This window comes from Meles meles, chromosome 18 (assembly GCF_922984935.1).
Source record: "Meles meles chromosome 18, mMelMel3.1 paternal haplotype, whole genome shotgun sequence".
NCBI classification, from domain to species: Eukaryota; Metazoa; Chordata; class Mammalia; order Carnivora; family Mustelidae; genus Meles; species Meles meles.
In genome coordinates, this window is record NC_060083.1 from 32,230,926 (window position 1) to 32,254,287 (window position 23,362).

The following is a 23,362-nucleotide window of genomic DNA, read 5'->3' on the forward strand; positions in this document are numbered from 1 at the left end:
TGTTGGAGACATGTGAACATGGGTGTTGGGGTGTCTAACGCTGGCTGTGGGACGCCATGTCATGCTTGGCTACGTTCCTGTGCTCATTTTCATCCCAGTTCTCAGACTGACCATTTGAGGTCACCCCTCTGTGTTTCCTTCTAAAATGGCTTTGGCCTCTCTGGGCTCTGCCCGAGTTGCTCGTTTGGGAAGACAAATGGGTGAATGAAGTTGGGTAATAAGTCGTGCTGCACCCCATGAACAGAATACTACTCGGGCATTAAAAATGATGCAGTAGGTCTGTACGCTCTGACTTGAGAAGATGGCTACATAAATTATTAAGTGGAAAAACAAGTTGTGTAGAACTTATGGTTTGATCACATTTCCATAAAATAAATGCATACATATGGTAGTGGAGGCATAGAGAAAGTCTCCGGATGTAGATACACCAGAGTGTTAGAATAGGAGATTTCCAGAAGCTGGGAGGGATTATAGTTCTGCGACATCAGTGTCCAGAGGCTGTGTGGGGCCCGCTTCTAGTTTTCCATAATTTTTTAAAAATATTTTATCTATTTATTTATTTGAGAGAGAGAACAAGCTGGGGAGAGAGGCACTCCACTGCGGAGCCAAGGACATGCCCCAGCTTGGCATGGAGTCTACTTCTCCCTGCCGAGAGCCCAGTAGAGTTCAATCACAGGACCCTGAGATCATGACCTGAGCCACTCAGGCGCCCCTAGTTTTCCATTCTCCAATACAGCCCACCTCTCTGGGATGGGGCAGATACACATCCAACAAGCCCCAGAACAGGAGCCCTGGACAATTTCCACATCCCTCTAAGGAGTCAGAGGTTTGAAGGAGGTTAGCATCTCAGCATGGTGCCCCTGGGGAACGATATGTAGTCACATTCAACCTGTGCAGAGACAGACCGAAAGGGACAGAGGGAATCAATGGTAGCGCTAGATCTTCTGACCTTGGAGTGAGTGAGAGCCCATCTCCGACACCTTCCGCACTCCTCTGCTGTGGTCCTTCTTACCACCCACCAGCTGTTTGACAGCTGAGATCATGGCAGGCAAGAGCATCGTGTTGATTTGATCACACAAATGTTTTGATGTCAACTGTTAAGATGATGACCCCAAGTCCTAGAAAACGAAAACTAGCTTTGCACCTGTTGTGTCAAACTTAAGAAATATTCTTTGATGGAACAGTCCCTTAAGGCTGCCACTGTTCTATAATTAACAAAATTACTGTAAATGTTGGTATAAGCATGAGAAAGTCAGAATTTGAGGGTTTTAGATATATTCAACTACTCTGGGCGGCCAGGCGGGGGCGGCGCCACCCAGGCGCCCCGAGATTTTTTTTTAAAAGATTTTTATTTATTGGGGCACCTGGGTGGCTCAGTGGATTAAGCCACTGCCTTCGGCTCAGGTCGTGATCTCAGGGTCCTGGGATCGAGCCCCGCGTCGGGCTCTCTGCTCCACAGGGAGCCTGCTTCCTCCTCTCTCTCTGCTTGCCTCTCTGCCTACTTGTGATCTCTCTCTCTGTCAAATAAATAAATAAAATCTTTAAAAAAAATTAAAAAAAAAAGATTTTTATTTATTTATCTGCACTAACAAAAATGTGACCTCAGCAGTGATGTATGCGCCTGGTTGTGAGGTGGCTGGACAGTTTTCTGATGCAGATTTGATGGCACTCTCCACAAATTGGAGGCCGTGATGGTGGGATCATCAAGTTGGGACCATGATGTGGGAAGCAGAGACTGGGTGGGCTGGAGACCAGAGGGCAGGATGGGGCCTCTACACAGCCCCTCCTGCCTCAGGTCCTCAGGGCTCCTCCGCAGTAGGAGTAGTGGCTGAGACCAGAGGCCATGGTCCTGGGTTCAAATCCTAATTCCTCCACTCCCTCAGCATCTGTGCCTCATTTTCCTACCTGCGAAATGGGGGATACTAGCACGTACCTCATAGGAGTGTCAGGAGTCAGCCCACCCAGAACACTTAGGCCGGTGTCCGGCCCAGAGTTAGCCCTTGCTAAGAGGTAGCAGTCCCGTGCTAGAACCCTGGCTGTTTGACTGTTGCCGCTGGAGAGAAAGCACGAAGAAGCTGTTCTCCGGTGCGCAAGGCATCCAGCCCCTGACTCTGCCTCCCTCTGTTTCAGGTGGGACCCTCGGCCTCAGGATGCCCCGGGGGTGTGGATGACCAGCTGCCCCGGCCCGGATGCCGCCGCCCCGCGAGGGCCGCTCCCCGAGGGCCGCCGGTGGCCCTGCGCCCTAGCCTTCCCACCCCGGGACCCCGCGCTCCCCGCCCCCGCCTGGCCGCCCAGAGTAGCGGGAGCCGCGGGAGGGAGCCCCCAGAGCGCACCGAGAGAGCGGCCACGGCGCAGGGATCCCGGGGCAGGGGCTCGGCGCCGGCCGCAAACATTTTCCCCCCGCGGATCGGCAAAATGACCAGCCTGTTCCGCCGGAGCAGCAGCAGCGGCGGCGGCGGCGGCTCGGCGGGGGCGCGCGGGCCCGGGGCTGGGGCCGGAACGGCTGCCTCGCAGGAGCTCAACAACAGCCGGCCGGCCCGCCAGGTGCGCCGCCTCGAGTTTAACCAGGCCATGGACGACTTCAAGACCATGTTCCCCAACATGGATTACGACATCATCGAGTGCGTGCTGCGCGCCAACAGCGGCGCAGTGGACGCCACCATCGACCAACTCCTTCAGATGAACCTGGAGGGCGGTGGCGGCAGCGTCTATGAGGACAGCTCCGACTCGGAGGACAGCATTCCCCCAGAGGTAGGGGCGCGGCCCCGATCATTCACCGCGAGGCCCGAGGCTGTCCGAACCTCTTAGTGGACGGGGTTATTAGCCCTGAGTTGTAACGCGCGAGTAGCCGCTTTCTCGCAGGAACCCGGTACCTGAGCCGGTCAGTGGCCTTTTATGGGCAGAAATCATGCAGTCAATCAACAAACATGGCACACCTAGTCGGTGGTGTGCCAGGCACAGTACCAGACCCCACTAAGGGGTCATCAGAATTGAGGAGCTTGTTAAAAATGCAGACTCCTGGGCCCTACCCCAACATACTGAAGTCCAGTTCCAGGCTGGGGCTCTCTAGCCTGTATTTTCCTAGAAAGCCTCTTTTTTGCCCTTCTGGGTGTCCACCTTGGCCAAGGCAGACTCAGTTTCTGCCCGCACAGAGCTCACAAGACTCAGGCCATAGTAGCTGGGAGCGGCCAGTGCTTTTGGTGGGAGACGTGGGAGCAGGAGAGGAAGGGATAGCCAAGCTGAGGCCCAAAGAAAGAGTGGGGAGTGAGGGACAGGGTGTGCAAGGCAGAAGGAAGTGCTTGTGCAAAGGCTCAGAGATGAAACAGAGCGTGAGTCACGAGGGAGCTGGCAGCAGGACCATCTGTCAGGACTTCTGGAGCCTGCAGAGACCCGGAACTTGAAAAGGCCGGGCGGTGGAGAAAGAGCCTAGGGAACCACCAAAGAGGAGTGACCTCAGATGTACTAGTGAAATTCTTCTGAGCAAGGCATGATGGTGGTGGCAGGGGGCAGTTCCTGAGCAGTTCCCTCCTTTATCAGTGAAGTCGCTGGGGGAGAGGGGACCATCTTCGTGCCTCAGGATCCACCTGGCCCCACTGAGTCCAGTAAATGTGACTCCCTGGTCTCTGGAGGGCCTGCTGTGCTGGGTGCAGAAGGGGCACACAGAGCCTTCCCATGATCGGGTCGCTGCCTGTGGGGGCATCTGGGACACGCAGGCCCCGGACAAGACGGAAGGGCCCAGCAGATGGCATTTAACTCTGCTCTTTGCTGAGTCCCAGCTCGTGCCGGGCACCATCCCACAGGATTTAGATGTCTCTGTCCTTGCAGTCCTCTTACACTTTGTGAGGCGGTGTTAGTATTATTATCCTCATTGACAGAGAAAACCTAGACCCAGATATGGCTTCAGATTCCTGGTCAACACAGCCCTGCAGGCATCCAGGGCTCTCTTGTCAGCCAGAGCCCTCCTGCAGGCCGAGGCCACCGGCCTTTGTTCCCTTAGTTGGTGCGGCCTGGGATTTCTCCCTCCAAATGGAGGAGAAACACTGTGGGCAAGGACATTTGCCTCATTCCCGTGTTACCTACAGCATCCAGGATGGTCCTGGCAGATAACAGGCACCCAGGGAACGCCTGTTGAGTGAATAAATGTTGCTCCTGTCTTTGCACAGGTTTCTTTAGTCTCTTTCCTTGGGAGACCACTCCTTTGAACTGCCTGGATTAGCCAGTGGAAGCAGTCTCAGAAAACCCAGATCCTCTTTGTGGAAAGGAGGGGTGAGTGTGTGTGTGTTTGCAAATACATCCTTTAAGTGTGAGCTGGAAGGAAAGTATTCTGCATCCTCTGACCCTTTCCGCAGTCTCATTGATTCTGAGGTCGGCAGGTAGAGTAGCATAATCTTTTCCTCCTTTGTCCATGGCCCCCACGGGCGTGTGAATCTCCAGGGGTCTTCACCATCCCCTCGATAGGCCTCCATTGTGTATGCTTCTGTTTTTCTAAGACTCTTGCTTTCCAAATTGAGCCCCTTCTCGGCACCCCTCCTTGGCTGTTGCCCCAAACCCCCACCTTTGGAACTCCGCCCGGTCCATCGGCAGGCAGTTCCCGAGCCAGCGGAAAGTGCTTCAGAAAATTTATGAGTAGCAGCTGGAATGACACTAACTGCTGACTGGAAAAAGGCCCCTCGCTGGGGGCTGATGGATGGTTGGCTGGCCCAGGAGGCATCCTTGCCACAGAGAAATATCTCCTGTCAGATCAATGGCCCAGACCCTAGCCCCAGAGCACCTGGCAGGCATCCATCACCCACACTGAGTGAAGCCAAGGGGCCCCAGAGCTGAAAACTTCAGCACCTTTAGAGCCGGAAGAACAACCTCACTGTGGCTGGTGGGGTGGTCGGGAGAGAGGCCGAGGGAGGCCAGGAACATGGCTGGGGTTACTCTCCCCAGAGACTCGGGATCAGCCTTTCTGGAGCGTGCCTGGACTGCCGCCTGCCTCCTTGGCGGTTCCTCATTCTGTTCCAGGAGCCTCTGATGAGCGTCTGGCCTTACAGCCCCCAGAGGCTGCTCTGAGCAACAGGCACGGCTGTGAGGGGAGGGGGCCTCCTGGGGCCCCCACGGAGGGCTGATTTCCCTGATTCTGGAGGCGGGCTGCTACAGGCCACGGCCTAGGAAGCCCCAAGCAGCTTCCTTCGGGAAACAGCTCTCCCCTCCTCAGCGTCTCCCTCACACCAGCCTCAGTGGGGCCAGGCTGGCCGGCCACTGTGAGTCCAGATCCCTGTTCCCCCCATGCAGCAGGGTCCGAGGGGCAGGGAGTGAGGGATGGGAACAGAAGCAGCTCTGTTCTCTGGGTGTGCCGGCTAGGTGCTGAGCCACTGTCCTGTGCCAGGCCCCTGAGGTTCCCCCGTGAACTGGACTGGAGCTTGCATTGTTCTCTCTCTTTCTCTTTCTCTCTCTCTCTTTCTTCTGGTGGAAATTTGGGCTAAGCAGAGCAGTGGCCCACAAAGCAGCTACATTCTTCTTTTTCTGCAAAAGCATCTGTTTAAATACTTTCCGCCTGAAAGGAAAGAACGTTAGTGCATTCCAGGGCGGGAGGCCTCCTTGGGTCAGGCTGGCCGCGTCTGCACAGTGTGGCGCAGTGTCTGAGAGCATGTGCTCACTTGTGCGTGTGCCCGCCCACCAGCCCACTGGCCAGGGTGTCCCTGCGAGACCCTGTCTGCCCAGGCAGGGGTGGGCTCAGGGCAGGCAGGTGCCCCTGTAGCCCGGCCCCACCCAGGCTTTTAGAAGCAGTTCAGCATGATTTCTGCAAGCTCACTCGGAGTTAAAATGCAGGGCCTCTGAGCCAACTGATGGCTTCTGAGCCCTTCTCGTGTTCTTTGGAGGAGATGAGAACGAAAGTGGGGAGCAGAGGACAGGGAGCTGGGAGCTAAGGTGTCGGGCAGCTTCTGACCTGGGATCTCCTGGTGGAACGTTGCCTCCTGCCTCCTGCCCCAGACTCCTCTGTGGATATCTGGGGAAGAATCCAGGTCAGTCCATGGAGCAGGAACTCTGGGCCTTGCTGCGCCCTTTGCTTTTCCCTGCCCCTCTATCTGGCTTCTGGATGTCCAGGAGGGAGAGGCATCCTGGGTACTCCCCTTGCTACCCTCTGCCCTAAGAATCCAACCAGGGCGTGTGGGGATTGTGCTTGAAGGATGGATCCTTGCTCTGGAGACCATGTCCAAAATGAAGACTCACCTCTGAAAAGAGCATATGGCTTTGCCATGTCACTTAGCCTAGGCCTCAGTTTCCTTATATATAAAATGGGGTAACGATCCCTATCCTACCTTGCCAAGTTGTTTGAGGTTCAGGCAAGATAACCAATGCCAAGGTACTTTGAGAGAGTGTACAAATGATGTTAATGTTATTTATCAGAAGTAACCCATGTCTGAAAAATACAGGAACCATACATGTGCGGCTCAATGAAGTTGCCCCAGACCCGGGTCAGGAAACATCCACAGAGCCTGGAATACCCCTGGTGTCCCTCCCAGCCTGCTGCACCCCCACAGAGGTCCTACTGCTCCGACTTCTATCCCGGTGATTTGTTTGGCCTGTTTTTAAACCTTGCTTGGATGGATAATGCCGCTCTGAACATTCTTCTGGGGACGTGTGCTTTCATGCCCATGGAGTAGGTTGGAATTGTAGGGTCAGAGGCAGCCATGCATCCAGCTTTATAGAAAACGAAGCAGTTTGGCAAAGCAGTGGTCCTATCTGTTTACCCTCCCCCAGCGGCTTGGAGCTCCCTTAGATACATCCTTGGCTGCCCGGGGGGTTTTGTCTGAATCTTATTCAAATTCAGAGAAGGGTTGTTAACATGTCTTTTTGTTGTTGTTTCTGATCTAGATCTTGGAAAGGACTTTGGAGCCTGACAGCTCTGACGAAGAGCCCCCGCCTGTCTACTCCCCACCAGCCTATCACATGCACATGTTTGACAGGCCTTACCCTCTGGCGCCCCCCACACCACCTCCCCGGTGAGAACCCAACTCCCCTCGGAGCCCAGGGCGGTGGGGAAAGGGATCAGACGCTGGGGTTGAGTAACAAACGCCATGGGAAACTATGGTGGCCCCCTCAGGGTATTATTCCACCAAGAACAGGCTTCCGCTGCAGCAAAAGACACTGCAGTTGGATACCAAGGAGAACTTCCACACGGGAAGGCGCGCAAGTGCAAACATTCACCGAATGGCTAATCTAGGCTAGGTGCTACGCTGAACACGATATGGGACACAGAGTTACATGGGGCTTGGCACTGCCTTCCGGAATCTCACAGTTAAGGCCCCTGCAAGTGGGAGAAACAAACACAGGGAATGTGTATGGACACTTGCCCCGCTGAGCCCATGGCCCACATTGCTAATTGACCACTGGGCTCTCTCCTGCTCAGTGGAGACAGAATGTCAGAATCCCCTTCCACACAGCACCTCCCAGGCAGTTGGCTGTAACTGATGGGATGGATACCTGTTTGGATCCCTGGTCCAGGGATGTCATGGGGATTTTTAGGCAGTAGGAACAAGTGAGTTTTTTTCCCCTGGAATAGTTTGATAAGGGGAGGCAGAGGAATAGTAGACTGCTGGGTCCTGGGAGACTTCTTGCAGGTGAGAGGCTCAGTAACCTGGAGGGTTAACATGAAGCAGGTTTCCACCGGGTCCCGTGACCTCTAGGAGCTTGTTTTCTGTGCCACGTGTCGGTAGCAGAGCTTCTGGAGTCTGGCTTCCTCTTTGTCCTAGAACTGCAGTTCCTTCGAAGGGCTCAGCGCTGGGGTGCTGAGGAGCTGGGGGGACATGATGGGACAGGGGACCAGTCCCAGTGGATCTTTCCTTCTGGGGATCTTGGGCACCTCAGGCCATGGTCATGGAGACCTCTGCTGCGCAGGGAGGGGTCATGACAACAGCCACCAGCTCCCAAGTGCTGGGAACCAGCAAGGCCCTCTATGTACACTGTCATGTTCTAATCCTCGAAAGACTTATGAGCACTCTGTTAGCGTCCCCCTTTCACAGATGAGGAGACTAAGCCAAAAAGAGTTTTCATGACTTTCCCAAGACCACAGAGCTGAGCTGTGAACTCAGGCCATTCTGATTCCAAAACCAATGTCATCATTGGTGTGTCTGCGCCTCCCTGATGAGAAAGTCTCTGCAATTGCAGTTCAGGGAGCCGACGGAGGCCTGGAAGTTCACAGGACAGAGGGAACAATGTTTTGCATCGGGGACAGGAGCAGAGCTGGGGTCTGGTGGTACCAGGAGGCTCCAGCAGGCTGGAAGGCAGGGAGGCATGGATTGGTCTGGGTGAGGCCTTGGCAGGACTTGCGACCTGGCATGGGTCATGGAGCCAGGTGCTAAGTGATTTCCCTTTGACATATTATTAATTTTTAAAAATATCCCGAGATGCTTTTGTAAAACATCGAGCTTCTACTAGGCAAAGTGGTTCTGCCTGTTTTTCAGAAGGGAAAACCAAGGCCATAAGAGGCAGAATCCCATGGTGAACCTGGTGTGCATACCCGGGCCCCATCCTCCCTCTTCCCGTCCTGCTGGGCGTGCAGCTGCTGTGAGGACAGGGGTGGTGTCACTCAGAATGGAAGCCACCGTTGGGGGCAAGGGGACCTCAGAACTAACTCAAGGCTTAAGAGGCCTGAGATTCAGGGCCCTGACCTGGAAATGAAGGCTTCACTGGGCCTGGGGAGGATACAGAGCAGAGAACTTGAGTCAGGAAAAAAAAAAGTGCTCTCCTACCCGCTTCTTTCAGCTACCCAGCTTCTGAGGCTTTAGGTGCTTCTGCTGTGTGGCTTCTGGCTCACTACTTAACCTCTCTGAGCCTCGCCCCCCTCCCCTGTGGATGGGAGTACTAATCTCCAGCTCAGCACTGCTGGGAGGATGGAAAGATACTGCGGATGGAGCACTTAGCACAGTCCCAGGCAGGGGTCAGACCTGTCAACTGCTCCTTCCCACCCGGGCCGCACAACTGGCCACTGAGCTCCAGCATGGAATATTGAGGCTGGTGGTGAGGCTTCCCTCAGAGGCCAATGTTCAGAAGAAGCAGGGCCAGGCTCCGAGCAAGTGCCCCTTTGCCCCAGGATGGCCCTGCTCAGCCAGGTCCATTGGTAGGCCGTTCCCAGGGTCTCATTCCGTCTCTCTCTCCAGAACATTCATTCCAGCCTTTACTGAGTCTCCCGCATTATGCAGGTGCTGAACCATCTGTGTGATACCGAGATGAATACAGCACTGCCTTGCCCCCCTGAGGAGATTAGAGGCTGGGGGAGGCAAAGACTGGGAGTGGGGAGACAAGAAAGTCTGTCTAGAGGAATTCATGTCCACACTGTGTCCTGATGAAGCAGAGGACAGGAGGGTGTTTCAGGCAAGGAAAATAGCATGTGCAAAGGCCAGGAGGCAGGAGAGGGAGAACCATCCGGGAGACCTGGGGAACTCCAGGAAATGGAATGGCCATGAGGCTGGAGAGGTGAGCTGATGGTGGGGCTCTGTGTGTCCTCTGAGGAGTTTGGCCTTATCCTACAGCCAGCAGGCTTGAGTTGGAGAGTGAAGGGATCTGGTTAGTGTTTTAGAATCTCTGGCTGCTGGGGTTGGAGGGGAGGAGGCATAGCAGGAGGCCCCTTTGGTGCCTCCAGTCACCTGAGGGGCTTCAGGTGGGGCAGGGTTTGGGAGCTTGCCCTGCTGAGATAACAGAGAGGCAGGGTGACCCCAGCGATGAGTGCCTGGAAAGTGAGGACCCCTGGGCCCAGGTTTTACCTACATGGTCTGTGTGTCCCTGGACAGGACCTGACTCTCTCTGGTCCTCAGTGTCTGTTCTTTTTTTTTTTTTTTTTAATATTTTATTTGTTTATTTCAAAAGAGAGAGCTAGAGTACAAGCAGACAGAACAGCAGGCAGAGGGAGAAGCAGGCTCCCTGCTGAGCCAGGAGCCCAATGCGGGCTTGACCCAAGATGCTGGGATCATGACCCAGGCTGAAGGCAGCTGCTCAACCCACGGAGCCCCCCAGGCGTCCCTCAGTGTCCACTCTACCAAAAATCCTGCCTGGAAGGTTCATATCTGAAATCCTTCTAGGGTTTGATGGTCCATGGGTAAACCTGGGGGTCTGATGGGAAAATTTTAGTTTTGGGGTCCTGGGACAGAGGCTCTGGGCCAGGAGAGCCTCGCAGCCTTCTCTCTCCTTCCCTTCCTCCAGCCTGCCCTTGCTGCTATCTCCGGAATGAGGAATGAAGGAGGTCTCTGAGACCTACAGCTACCCCTCCGCACAGGCCACCTGCCGTTTTCCCGTTGAAATTACAGCCTTGGAAGTTTTTATTTGCCTCTCAGCTCATTTCTGACATTCCTTTCCAACCACAATGGAGTTGCCTGGGCCGCCTGGGCTCAGGGCCCCCCTGGCTCTTGCAGCTGCGGCTGACCTCATCTTTGCCTTTGCCAGGGCCCCGGGGCCCCGGGGCCCCGGAGGGGCTGGGCCCGACCTTTCTTGGGACCACGGGCCCAGCAGCCAGGGAAACTGGGCTGAGAAGGGTCTCCTGCTCCTTGTCCCCGTCCCCTCTTGGGCTCAGTAACAAAGGGCTAGAGGGGTCTCAGTGCACCATTGGGGTTCTCCCTCCTCACTTTCCTGGGTGGCTCGGGTGTGGTTGAGCTGGAGTGGGTACCCGTGACCTAGAGGAAGACCCTGGAGAGGAGTTCTCTGTGCTGGGGCCAACCACAGGTGGTCAACACGTCCCTGGGAGAGGGGGCGTCCTTTCCCCTGCCTCAGGCCCCTGGGAGAAGTGAAGCCTCCAACAGGGACAGAAGGCAGCAGAGTGATACGGGGAGAGATCGGCCTCGGAGTCCCGGGTTGGGTTACAACGCAGGCTCTTCTGGGGCCTTCCCTCACCTGCGACGCGAGAGGGTGGACGAGGCAGGCGGGCGGGTTCCCTTGGCTCCCACAGCGCACTTAGCAGCTTGTTATCCCCGTCTGCCGCCGCCCCCCTTCGCCCTGCCAGGCCACCCGCCCAAAATAGAAAAGGAAAGGAAGTTATTTCCACAGTCAGCGGCAGCCCGGAAAAGCTCCCCTCCAGTGAGGGGGCGGGCGGGATTCCTGGAGCTGGAGACAAATCAAAGCCAGGCGAGAGCGGCCAGCCCGCCGCCCCCGGCCCGCTGCCTTCTGTGTGTGTCATTTCCCTGATTCAGCAGAACACGTGTCCTGCGGTTGCCACGCTGCAGGCTGCTGAGGAGGGGTGGGGAGCTCCTGGCTTGGCCCCGGGCTGCCCTCAGGCCCCAGGGCAGAGCAGTGGGCCGGGCGGGGGGCGGGGGTGGGGCTGGGGGTCAGGGAGGGCTCCTGCCACTGCTTTTCTTCCTGTCCCCGCCGCATCCCCCTTTGCTGATGGCCTCTGCCGTGGCACACGGACCTCCGGCAGGGCACCTTGCTTATGAAGAGCTACCCCCGGGCACCCCTTGCAGCAGGAACATTTCCATCCCCGCCTTCAGTGTGCCTCTTCCCAACACTGCCCAAGACATAGCCTCATGAGGGGCTCCTGCCCACTTCGGCAGGGAGACGGGTTTTTCCATGAGGAAGCTCAGCCCAGAGGGGAGCAGGGTCTTGCCCAGGACCACCCTGCTGACTGTGACTGAGTCAGAACTAGAGCCTGGATCTGCTCTGCTCTGTAGGGATCCCGCCATCCTCACATCCCCCACCCCAGCCAACCAGCATTGGGGCAGCCGGGCTGGCTTCTGGGTCTGGTCATGGGGAGCACACCTGTTCCTCAGCGGCCGTGAGCTCGCACTGTGCTGGGTGCTCGGGCCGTGTCTGCCGTCTCGAGAGGACATTTGTAAACATCTGCATGTAAACCCATGACACCCAGCTTGAGTGCCAAGAACCCTGAGGACTCCAGGCCTAGAGACCTTGCGGGCACAGAGTGGCGGGAAAGCAGGGACTGTCTTGCACGGGAGGAGCCAGGCCCTGGGGCCAGAGACGGAGGTTAGCAGAGTCCTGATTGGAAAGATGAGATAGAGCGCTGGGCCTTTGTCCTGGAGGCAGTGGGAAGCTTCAGAGCAGAAACGCCATTCTGAGCAGGATCGCTGGTGTGATGGGCCAGGACTCCTGTGTTTGGGCCTGACTATTCCCTCTTTGTTACCTCTCATCCTCCAGCATCGATGTGCTGACTTCCAGACCTGCGTCGAGCCATAGGCGCTATCGTAACTGGAACCCACCCCTGCTGGGCAACCTCCCGGATGACTTTCTCCGCATCCTGCCCCAGCAGCTGGACAGCATACAGGTAATGGGGGAGCAGGGGCAGTGGCCTTGCAGCATCTCTGCTCGCCTCCGGTTTGTGCCAGCCCATTTCACTTCCTGATGTTTAAGCCCGGGCTGAGCTATTTCTGTTGGCCTGGGTTCACAGGGAAAGAATGCTGAACCAAAAGCCTCGTTTCCTGTCTGGGCCTGGAGGTTTCCTCTTCCACCCAGGGAAGGTGACAGCCCAGAGGAGTCTGTGGCTACAGCCATTACCCCAGGCTGGAGGGAGGTGGGCATAGGGGCAGCCAATGGCAGAGGGTCCGGGCACCTCCCCGCCCTCCTCTGGGATAGGGCCAGGGGCAGCCTTTCACCCTGATGTGGGCACGGCCTCAGGGGCCCTTGCAGGAAGGGGATCTCACCCTGAGGCAGCTAGGACAGGGAGAGTTTTGAGCCTGGGCTTCCATGGGGAGCTAGCCAAGCTATCGCATGGCTTGCAGATCACTTTTCAGGACTGTTCAGGTTGTAGATGAGGGCTGGGGTGGCCCAAGGGGGAGGAAACATCGTTTTTAAGTCCTTGCTGCTTCCGCAGCAGAGAGGTTTCTGGCCTGCTAAGTTGGGTTTCAGCTGACCGCTAGGGCCCGCCCGATAGCAGGTGCAGGCCCCAGGGCGTGGCTGGAGGAAGCTGGGAAAGGACATGTGTGCCCCCAGATACACATGGATGTTTCTGCAGCACGTGCCGTGGTGAGCAGCCATTCAAAGCCCTTGCTCCCCTCCCCAGGGTAATCCCGGCGGCTCCAAGCCCCGGAGCAGTGAGGAAGGCCTGCCCTCTGTGGCTGGGCCTGGGGCCCGGGACCAGGAGAACCGCTGGAAGCAGTACCTGGAGGACGAGAGGATTGCGCTCTTCCTGCAGAATGAGGAGTTCATGAAGGAGCTGCAGCGCAACCGGGACTTCCTGCTGGCCCTGGAGAGAGGTGGTGCCCCGGGGCCGGGGTTGGGGGGGCACTGCGGCCACTGCTTTGTGGCTGGGGAAGGGAGGTGGAGTGGCTTCAGCCTTGGGGCTCAGAGGCGGCACTGAGCTGGAGGCCAAGGTGGTCTTGGGCCCCCACCGTGTTATCCTGTGGTTACCCCAGAATTCTGCCAACAGGGACACGAGTCCCCAGCCAACTCTTCCCCCTCCCCGGGACTCAGAGGAAGACAGGTGTGTCTTTGTAGGCCCTCTTCTTTCCCCTGCACATCGCTGGGTGCCAGGCACTGGCCTTGGTACCACGTGTCTGGAGTGGGGTCTGGGGATGCCTCCCTGAACAGAGGCTGACAGAGCAGGAGCTCTCAAATTTTCTGGCAGTTTGGGTTGTCTTTGGCTGGAGACCTTACTCTGAAACATGGCAGCCTTTCCCCTGCAGGGTGGGAGTGTGTTTTGAGTGGGGTATCGTGAGGGGCCTGTGGGAGGCCTGTCTTACGAGGGTCCCAGTGGGAGTGTGTACATGTGTGTATGTGACGGGCAGTGTGTAGTTGGGAAGAATCAGGTGTGCAGGGAGAAGGTGCCCCAGCTCTGCAGTACAGGTGCTGGGGGGCCTCAGGGCCTGGCCTTGCCTTGCCTTTAATTTAATTAATTAATTTATTTGAGAGAGAGAGAGAGAGTGAGCGGGAGAAGGGGGTGGGGCAGAGGGACAGGGAGAAGCAGGCTCCCCGTTGAGCAGGAAGCCCCCCTCGGAGCTAGATCCCAGAACCCTGAGATCATGACCTGAGCTGAAGGCAGACACGCAACTGACCAAGCCCCCCAGGCACCCCTTATTTTATTATTTTATTTTTTTTTTTTTTAAATTTTTTTTTTTTTTTTTAATTTGACAGAGAGAGATCGCAAGTAGGCAGAGAGGCAGGCAGAGAGAGAGAGGGAAGCAGGCTCGCCGCCGAGCAGAGAGCCTGATGCGGGACTCGATCCCAGGACCCTGAGATCATGACCTGAGCCGAAGGCAGCGGCTTAACCCACTGAGCCACCCAGGCGCCCCCTATTTTATTATTTTTTTAAGATTTATTTATTTATTTGTGAGATAGAGCACAGGCAGGGGCAGGAACAAAGGGAGAGGGAGAGAGAATACCAAGCAGACTCCCCACCGAGCATGGAGCCCGGATGGACTTGGGGTTTGATCCCACAACCCCGATATCCCGAGCCGAGTAGAAAAAGTCAAGACACTGAACCCACCGAGCTACCCGGGCGCCCTAGGGCCTTTCCTTATCAGTGAAGGGTCAGACTGTGTGATGTCTCAGGGTCCACCTAAGTGTGGTCTCCTGCTGTTCCAGGTGCTTGTGAGGGCCAGAGTTTCTGTGGCACAGCTGGTTCTTGGAGAGCCGGAAGACGTGTGCGCATATTTTGTGTGTGTCCTGTGAGATCTGAGGGCTCGGTCTCTGGCAGCCTTCCTGCACCTCGGCCCAGGGTGCCGCTGGGAGAGAGCTCACTGTTCTGACAGCAATGTGGTCCTTTTCCAGATCGTTTGAAATATGAGTCCCAGAAATCCAAATCCAGCAGCAGCGTGGCTGTGGGAAACGACTTTGGCTTTCCGTCTCCTGCCCCAGGTAACCTTGGCTTCCTGGGAGAGAGGTCTGGGGGGCAGAGAGGCTCAACTCCCTGGTTTCTGTTGTGCTTTGCAATTTGGAGTTTGGGGGTAGGGTGGGGAAAGAGGCTGGAGGGGCGGGTTCTGAGCCCACCACCGAGCCCACCAGCACACTCACCCCGAGTGACGTGGCCCCTCTACTTGGCAAACCTGGACTCTTGCCAACCCAGTGGCTGCTGGAGCCCCCCTGGGATTGGCTCACGTCTGGCTGAACTGCTCAGAAGGTGCCTGGAGCATGCGCAAGAAGGGGACATGTCACAGCATAGCTGTCCCATGGTGGGTGGGCTCAGGAAGAACTCAGAGATTTCCAACACTTCATCTCTGCCCTGGGGGAGCTTATGGTCTCATGGGGAATGCAAGAGAAACATCCAAGAGATGGCTAGACAAGCCAGCAGAGCTGAGGACACACTGCTAAGAGCAGCTGCTCATGGTGAGGAGGGCACGGTTTGTTCCTTCACCGGCCGAGGCTGAATTGACTCTGGCCGGGCCCCACCCTCATGCTGGAGGAAGAGAATCTTGAGCTTCACGTACAAGATGGTGAGAGGGAAGAATTGCTTCAGTAGAGGGCCAGGCCCCTCTGGGAGCCCTAGCCCACTGAAGGAGGGCCAGAAATGGACAGCAGGTTAATTGGGATGCACGAACAGGGGTCAAGCTGGAGCTGGGAACATGGGCAGAGAAGGCCAGAAGGCCTGGGTTCCCTACTGGACACCTGGACCCCACCCACATGTCCCTGTGTGTGCCTCGCGACCCCTAGCCAGCCAGTGCCCCCAGCCACACATAGGCTGCCCACCACAGAGAGCAGCAGCAGCTTCTGCCTGAGGCAGACCCTACATCACACCGTGGAGTGGGGTGGGGGGGCAGGGGGATGGAGAGCTCAGCTGATCCCGTCTCAAAGAGAGAAAATCCCGTGGAACCAATTCATAAGCAACAGGCTCGGAGCTTAGGCCCCACCAGATGTGCATCTGGGGGTTTTAACGACAGTCTCTCGTCCTTGATCCTGAATGAGCTCGACACACGAAGGCTGCTGAGATGGATCATAATGACTCACAGGGGACTTAGCAGGCAAGGTGACTTGGGATTAGCTGAGCTGCAAGGTGGAGAGCAGGAGCTTTAGAAGGGCAGCGAGAGACGCACTTGGGTGCTGGGTGAGGGGGGAGGCTCTAGGTGGTCAGCTGGGTTTATCCTCATTCGTATGTCTAATGAGTCCAAAACTTCGTGTCTGGAGGGAGTAATGGAGGGGCCAACCCGGGCGGGGAGAAGAAGGGAATCACCGCGGGCAAAGGCCTGCCCTGTGCCGCCCCTCCCTTCTCTTCCCGTAGTAGCTCTCACACCGGGTTGGGATGCAGGCCAGCCGCCGCCGCCGCGCGCTGGTGACTATCTCTCAGCCAGTTCAGGGTGCAGGGGAAACCCCAGTGCTTAGCGTTTGGTGACTCCCGTGATGTAAATACTCCCACCAACTTACCAGTGTGACTTCACGGAATGCCGATTTGGTCAGAGAAGCGGGCAGCTGGAAGGCGATGGGAGCGGCTCTCCACGCATACAGCAGACCATACCATGGTCCTGTTTGTACACAAAGAAGCCAAGCAAGGCTCTGTGGAGAAAGAAGTCCTCCTCAGATCCCTAGTGTCTTTAGGGAAGAAGCCTGATTTTTTGCCCCTTTCCTCAGACGGAAGGGTTGGGCCGAACCCCCGTCTTGTGGGGCCGGCCCTGACCCACTTCCCCGCTGGGGGCCTTGGGCAGCTGCTGTCCCTCTCCAGCCAGCCCTCAGAGATGCCTTCCCCTTTCAGGAACCAGTGACGCCAATCCTGCTGTGTCTGAAGATGCCTTATTCAGGGACAAGTTGAAACACATGGGAAAATGTGAGTGCGGCCTCTGTCCCCTCCCCATCTCTTCGAAGACAAGCCCTGTGGCCTCACAGGAGGGAGGGAGCCAGCTGGAGTTTTGAAGTGGACTCTTGGTGAACCAAAGTGACATTTTAATCGCAGGCTGGTTCCTGCCTCACTTCCCTCTGCAGCTGAGTCTGGATACAAATTAAGTTTTAAATCCTCTTGAGCCAGCTGTCTGTAGAAAAATCATAATGTGTGGCCCTCCCCACCCCTGACTCCCACCCCAGTTTTAGAGTTCATGTCCTCTGTGGCTTGAGGGGACTTGGCCAGGCCTGATGAGTGGGGAGGCCCGTGCTAAACCCACTTTCTGTGGGCGGGATGCCCCAGAGTTTGTGATCTCTTCCTACAAAGTCCCGCCAGCCCGGATGCACCTAGCTTTCCTCCTCCCCTCCCCACCACACAAGCATGTGGGAATGAGGCTGCCATCCTTCCAGGCTCCATTTCGGGGAAAATCGCGGATTAGTCATGGAAATCCCAGAACCAACTCTGGAGGTGGCAAAGGGGGCGGGGGAGGCGGCGGGGAAAGACAGCCAAGAGTGTTGCTGACTGCCGCAGCTGGGGCAGGAATGCCTGGATCTTGGGCTGCCTGCCCGCGGGCCTGCTCTTGGTGGCCTGTGCTGCCCCTGCAGGTCTGGCGGGGTGGCAGCCTCCCTGCTGGGTGGGGGGGGGCGCCCCCCCATTCCTATCGCCCCGCTGCCTGCCCCCACCCCTGGGTTGGCCCTGAGGCTGCGGCTCACAGGTCTCTCTGCCCCAGCCACCCGAAGGAAGCTGTTCGAGTTGGCCAGGGCCTTCTCCGAGAAGACCAGGATGAGGAAGTCAAAGAGGAAACACTTGTCCAAGCACCAGTCGTATCCTTTCCGGCCTGGCGCAGGGTGGGGGCGTGGACGCTGAGGGAGCTTGACCCCCTTGCTGTGCCCTCTCCAGGGACTGGGACCTGCTCTGTGGTCACTCCCTGCGCCATGCGCTGTGAGGCCAGCCCACCGCCGGGTCTGGAGCCCCACTACGGGGCTGGGGAGTAGGCCAGGGTATCCCACTTCTCTGGGGTCTGAGTTATCTCATGGCATCTTCACTTTCTGGCTGGGCTCATCTACTCTTGGGAGAAAACGTGGTTCTTCCACTGAAATCAGCACACTTCTCCCTAATTTCTTTCTTTCTTTTTTTTTTTTTTTTTTTAAATATGTGGATTCAGGGTTCTAGAACATCTTTTTTTTTTTTTTAAGATTTTATTTATTTATTTGACAGAGAGAGAGAGAGATCACAAGTAGGCAGAGAGCCAGGCAGAGAAAGAGGGGGAAGCAGGCTCTCCGCTGAGCAGAGAGCCCAATGCGGGGCTTGATCCCAGGACCCTGGGATCACGACCTGAGCCGAAAGCAGAGGCTTAACCCACTGAGCCACCCAGGTGCCCCTTCTCCCTAATTTCTTGAGTTGAATTGACCTATATATCTTGCCGCCTCCCCATTTCAAGCACGTTGGGCCCTGCCTTCTTGCTTTCAGTTTCTTGAGTAAAAATAAGTTTCTCCATGTTTTAACCCAGACTCCCACCCATGGTTGTTACATGGGCCCAGGATATTAGAAGCTGAGCAGCCAAAGGGGAACAGGGAGGAACTCCCTTCTCCATCCCCAGAGATGGGAGCTGGGTGAGAAAGTCGGGCCCTGGCTGTTCCCCTGATCCCGGGGAAAGGAGGCTTTGGGGAGTGTTGGGGGATAATGTTGGCGTGGTAGATGTCCCTGAGCTGGGAGTGGGTGGTAGAGGCCAGAGACAGGGACTGGTAGAACCGGGAGGACGATGGCAGTGCCCAACCTCGTTGAGACCATTTTCCTGAATGGCCCGGCAGGCTGGGAGCTGCGGTGTCAACGGCTAACCTCCTAGACGACGTGGAAGGCCACACTTGCGGTGAGGCGAGGCGGGAGGGGGAGCTTCATGCTAAGTTCCTTGTCATCAGTGACCCTCCAAGAGAAGGGCCTGTTGTTTCATGGGCAGACCCAACCTGGGGGGGACACATCTTGGTAGGTGGGCAGGTGACCCAAAGAAACGGGTCCTCCCTCTTGGTTCACATGGCCTCTCCCTTCCTTCCACACCCCCCAAAGGGGGCCCCAGCAGCACCTCCACCTCGGTCTGTACCTGGAGCACAAAGTGTCAGGTGCTGTTTCTGGGGTCTCTTCTCTGGGGTGGGAGGGGGCAGACACACCGAACCCATGTGGAGGGGCCTCACTCGGAGAACCAAGGGCTGTGCAGTTTCAGTCTCTGGGCCCAGAGACCTTTCATTGCTCATGCATGCTCAAGCCATGCAGGCCAGAAGACACTGCCTTAGACCCTGGCAGACCCACAGCTGAATCTGATCCTCATGCCTCAGAGCAGAGAGGCACTCGAGGGGTCAGGAGACATCTGGAAGCAAGGGCTAGGAGGGTGCTCGAGGCTGTAGGGAGGGTACCATTTCCCCACGCATTCTACAGATGAGGAAGCTGAGGGAAGAGCTTGTCCAAGCTCAGTGATGGAGCCAGAGCAGCAGCCAAGTGTCCTAACCCCACACCGCGCCCCGGTGCCTCTTAGCACCCATACATTCCCCACCCCACCCACCCCAGGATCAGCATGTGCCCCAGCAAACAAAAGGGATGGAGAGCGTTGCGTCAGCTCTCTTGCCCGGCCCCGGGGACATGCCTGATGAGGCCCTGCACGGTGGAGCAGGAGGTAACTTGCCTCTCCTTTTCAGATGAAGACTTCCGGGGACGGCAACAGGAGGTACCCAAGGTGGAGGAAGCCCTAAGGGAAGGACAATAAGAGGTAAGGCCTGGAGACACAGCGGCCCAGGGACCGCCCAAGGTGGGGCCTGCCATATGCCCCATACCCCAGGGGTTTTCCCAGGGATCCAGGGACACTGGGCTCAGGCAACTGGATGGCACAGATCCTGGTTTTCTTCCCCTATCATTGTGGCAGGGGACATGGTCCTCTGGATGGAAACTGGTCTTTTGAGTTTCCTTTTTTTTTTTCTTTTTTTTCGTTATCTATTCATTTAGCAGAGTAGTCACACCTGCCTGTGCCAGATCCCGGGAACAAGGGGGAAAAAGTCAGTTTTGACCTCGATGGTTGACAGCCCATTTGAAAGACAGTTCAGGACACATACTGCACAGTAAGGGGACGACTTAGGAACACTTGACGTGGCCTCCCCACAGCCATGCACACACAGAGCTGTCCCACTGCCTGCTTGGGCTGGGTGCTCTGCAATCTGCCACAACCACAGGAAGAGCCAATCTCCCTCCAGGCAGCGCTGTTGCTGGCCCCGGGCCCTCAGGCTGCTTCTCCTGCTCTTCTGTGCCTCCCCGACTGCCAACGAACTAGGGAATGTCAGTGTCCCCTCTGGGGCTCAGTAGAACCTGTTCCCTGTTCTGGGCCCTCCCCATCAGGAGGCGGCCCACCCACCCTTCCCCAGGCTGCTGTCCTGGTGGCCAGTGTCTCCAGGGCTTCCCCCAGCCGTGGACAGGCTGGCAGGTGTGACCCTCACATTGTGGTGACATGGCTTGCTGCCCTCGGGATGGTCATTGTGGCGGTGGACCAACAGCCTGGGCGGCTGGCCTTCACACCACTTCCAGCTGACTGCCTCCCTCTCCGCTGCTGCCATTCCCTCCCCTTCCCCCCCCCCCCGACCCCCTGGAAAACATGTCTGCTCCAAAGCCCCACCCCCAATCAGGACCTTGCCATCATCATTTCTCTCCCGAGTTGTCCAGCTTTTCCCTTTTCAGCTCCTTCCTCAAACCTACACCCACCTCCTCCCCAGCTTAAGAACCAAGAGGTTTCATTATTTTCCTTCATTGCCCAGCTTACGAAAAAGTGGCAGCCTCTTTCACCCATTGCAGCGGCAGCCCTCCCACCACCCCCAGACTGATGCAGGAAGGTCACCCCAGGTCCAGGTCCTTCTGTTCTGTACCCTCTGATGCTCCCTTCTCCATGCCATGTCTGAAGTCTTTCTTGAAACTGTTCCCGCCTACCCCTGTGGCCCAGGAATCCGGGGCCTTCTTCCTATCTGCTGTTTATTCTCCCGTGCTGCTCCGGGGCGCCCCTCCCAGTCCCCTAGTCCTGCTCTCCTGGGAGCTCTGCCCTTGACTCTCTCACTCCCACTTTCTGGCAGTCACCGCCCTTCTTCACAGCAACAGCAAGACCTCTGTGCAGTGGGCCCCTAACTCTGACCCTCCCTCTCAGTCGGTCTTCCACACCCACTCTGCATCCCAGCTGTGCCCACGACCGTCTTTCCAGCCCTGGGTCTGAAGTCACTGGGAACCAGACAGCTTCTTCCCCGGACTTCCCTATTTCATTTCTCCTCTCCCTTCCACCCTGTGCTGGTAGACTCCCATCACCGGGTTCCCGGCTGCTAGGGTCTTCACTGCCCGACTCTGTTCCCCCGTCACCAGAACACCACGCTTCTGCCCTTTCTCCCTTGATGTTGGAGTGAGCGAGTAGAGGTTTATGAACTCCTTGGCCTGGTATGTGGAGCCCACCAAATTCTGACCCCAATCTATTTTCTGCCCGTACAGGTCCCCTTGGTGTAGCTCTCTGAGCTACCGCTGCATTCCCAGAATGGGCTGGCTACTTCCCCACCGCTGAGCCCTTCCTGTACGCGTCTGCCCCCTGGAATTCCAGCCCCCACTCCATCTCTAGCTGCCAGAGGCCCTGCTCTTGCTGTTCTAGGAGCTTGGATTTGGAGGGTGGGACATGGCCTCGGGCAGAGTTCCAACGCCTGCACAGAGTCCCTGGAAGGAGAGGGCGCCTGTCTTTGGGACCTTCTGCCTGAAACCATCTCTGCAGGGTTTGCTCTGCAGGGACAAGGAAAGACCACTGGGCTCCAGAAGCTCCAGACTTCTTCCATCTCTTTTCCCTACCAGATGCCAGCAGTTCCTCCTTGCCGGAGATGTCTGACTTGGTGGAGGTGGCCAGAGAGCCAAACCGGCCCCCGGCTGAAGGGCCCAGCTGCCGCCAGACAGATGGCGCCAAGGACTGAGGCCTGGTGATTCTCCAGTCACGGTCCAGCCCCACCACTGCCACCGTCACTGCCACTTTCCATGGGACTTAGAACTTTGGAGTTTTGTGCTGTGATTGGAGGAAGGGCCTGGGGCCCTAGGGGCAGCAGCCCATCCTAGCCCCTCTTGTAGCCAGGCTGTTCTGTGGGCCATGAGTGGAAATGCAGGAACCACCACCACGTACCCCCACCCCCACCCCACGGCCCTGCCGCTTACTTTAAAGAATTCCAGAAAAAAGGCAAAGGTTGGAGCTCCCTGAAGGGGGAGCCCCTGCCCCCCTCCTTTCCCGTCTCTCCTTCTGGGCCCCAGATACTGCCTTACCCCCTACCCCCATCCCCAGCTCCCATCTGGGCACCTTGGGTCCTTTACTCCCATGGCTTCCTGCATCTCGGCTTTTCCCCCAGGCCTGCGGTTGGTACAACCCCTGGCCAGAGCCATGGGTAGGAGAGCGCTGGGCAGTCACTCAGGCCCCTCTGAGGAGTGACGGGCCACTGTAGAGAGTGAGTCACTGGCCACCCTGCCAGTGCCCTGCCAACTGCCTCTGTTAGGGGTTGGCACGGGCCCCTGCCAGGGATGGGGAAGGTGGCCACCCTGGAGCTGGGGGACTCTTGGCTAGGCAGGAGTGTTCTGGACTGTGGCAGAAGACAAAAGCGGGTTCTGGATGGGACCCTGCAGTCACTCAACCGTGGGGGCTCATGGGGGCTCTGAGTAGAAGTCCTGCTGTCACTAAGGGTGGGCAGCAGCAGGTTCTGAGGTGACCCTTGAGAAAGTGCAGGACTGAGAAGCAAGGGGAGGAGGTGGCCAGCCCTGATGGGGTTGCCTGGGGCGGAAAGGCTTCCTGGTGCCTCTTGCCAAGAACAAGACAGTGAATGGTTTGCGAAGGCACACTCCAGTTCCACAAGCCTTAGCGGGCACCAACCACTGCCAGTGGGAGGGCGGCTGGCCCAGTCTCTCCGGCCAGCCTCCAAGATGGGAACGCGCTGACCTCTCTGGAGAGCCAGGGAGCCTGGGCAGGCATGAGGGGTTCCCCCTCCCAACCCGCAGTGGGGAACCTGCCCAGCTCAACCTTGCTAGGTGGGGAGTGGGAGCCCGGCCTTGGGGGGGGGGGCTGGTGGCCACACGTCGCCCCGAGATAATGAGGGCGTGGCGGGCACGGTTGCACCTCGTTCCACTGAGGTCCCGGTCCCACTGAGGTCCCGGTCCACTGGGAGGCTCAGCTTCCCCCCCCCCCCCCCCCCCGCGCTCCGGAGAGGCGGCCCGGCGGGCTGGGGGGATGGGACACGCCTCCGCCGCGGAGCCTGACCAAGTTTGGCGGCTGCGCGGGGCCTGGGGCGCTGGCGCGAGGACCGCCTGCCCTCCGCTGCTCCCTGCGACCCGGCCGAGCTCCCCCCACCCCCGCGAGCCCCCCCCCTGGGCCGCCAGACCAAGCTCCCGACGGTCTGGCCCCTGGGGCAGAGGAGAGGCCCCCTCGGGCTGTGGCCCCGACCCCTCCCAGCGCTTGGCGGGGAAGCCCCAGCCCCAAGTCTGTGTGTGTTGCTTTGTTAGTTGTGTTTTCTCCTATGTGTGGGTTTTTTTCTTGGAGCTGTTTCATAGGAATTCCTGTAATAAAGACTTGGTGTTCTCTTGGTGCTCTGATGTGGCCCGCGGTGT

General features: G+C 57.5%; 1 protein-coding gene across 6 annotated transcripts in view; it reads left to right on the top strand.

Annotated features, from left to right (window-relative positions):
• CUEDC1 (CUE domain containing 1) overlaps positions 1 to 23,347 on the top strand; it is an 82,413-nt gene extending 59,066 nt beyond the window's left edge. For 5 of the 6 annotated variants that reach the window (XM_045986375.1, XM_045986371.1, XM_045986370.1 and 2 more), the window contains 10 exons: positions 2,131 to 2,751; positions 6,862 to 6,989; positions 12,124 to 12,250; positions 12,986 to 13,178; positions 14,692 to 14,778; positions 16,604 to 16,675; positions 17,457 to 17,550; positions 18,538 to 18,596; positions 19,414 to 19,484; positions 21,578 to 23,347. In XM_045986375.1, coding sequence (XP_045842331.1) covers positions 2,416 to 2,751; positions 6,862 to 6,989; positions 12,124 to 12,250; positions 12,986 to 13,178; positions 14,692 to 14,778; positions 16,604 to 16,675; positions 17,457 to 17,550; positions 18,538 to 18,596; positions 19,414 to 19,481 — 1,164 coding nt within the window. In that variant the 5' untranslated portion in view covers positions 2,131 to 2,415 and the 3' untranslated portion in view covers positions 19,482 to 19,484; positions 21,578 to 23,347. The other variant, XM_045986376.1, reaches the window with a different exon arrangement.
• The last annotated feature ends 15 nt before the right edge of the window (positions 23,348 to 23,362 follow it).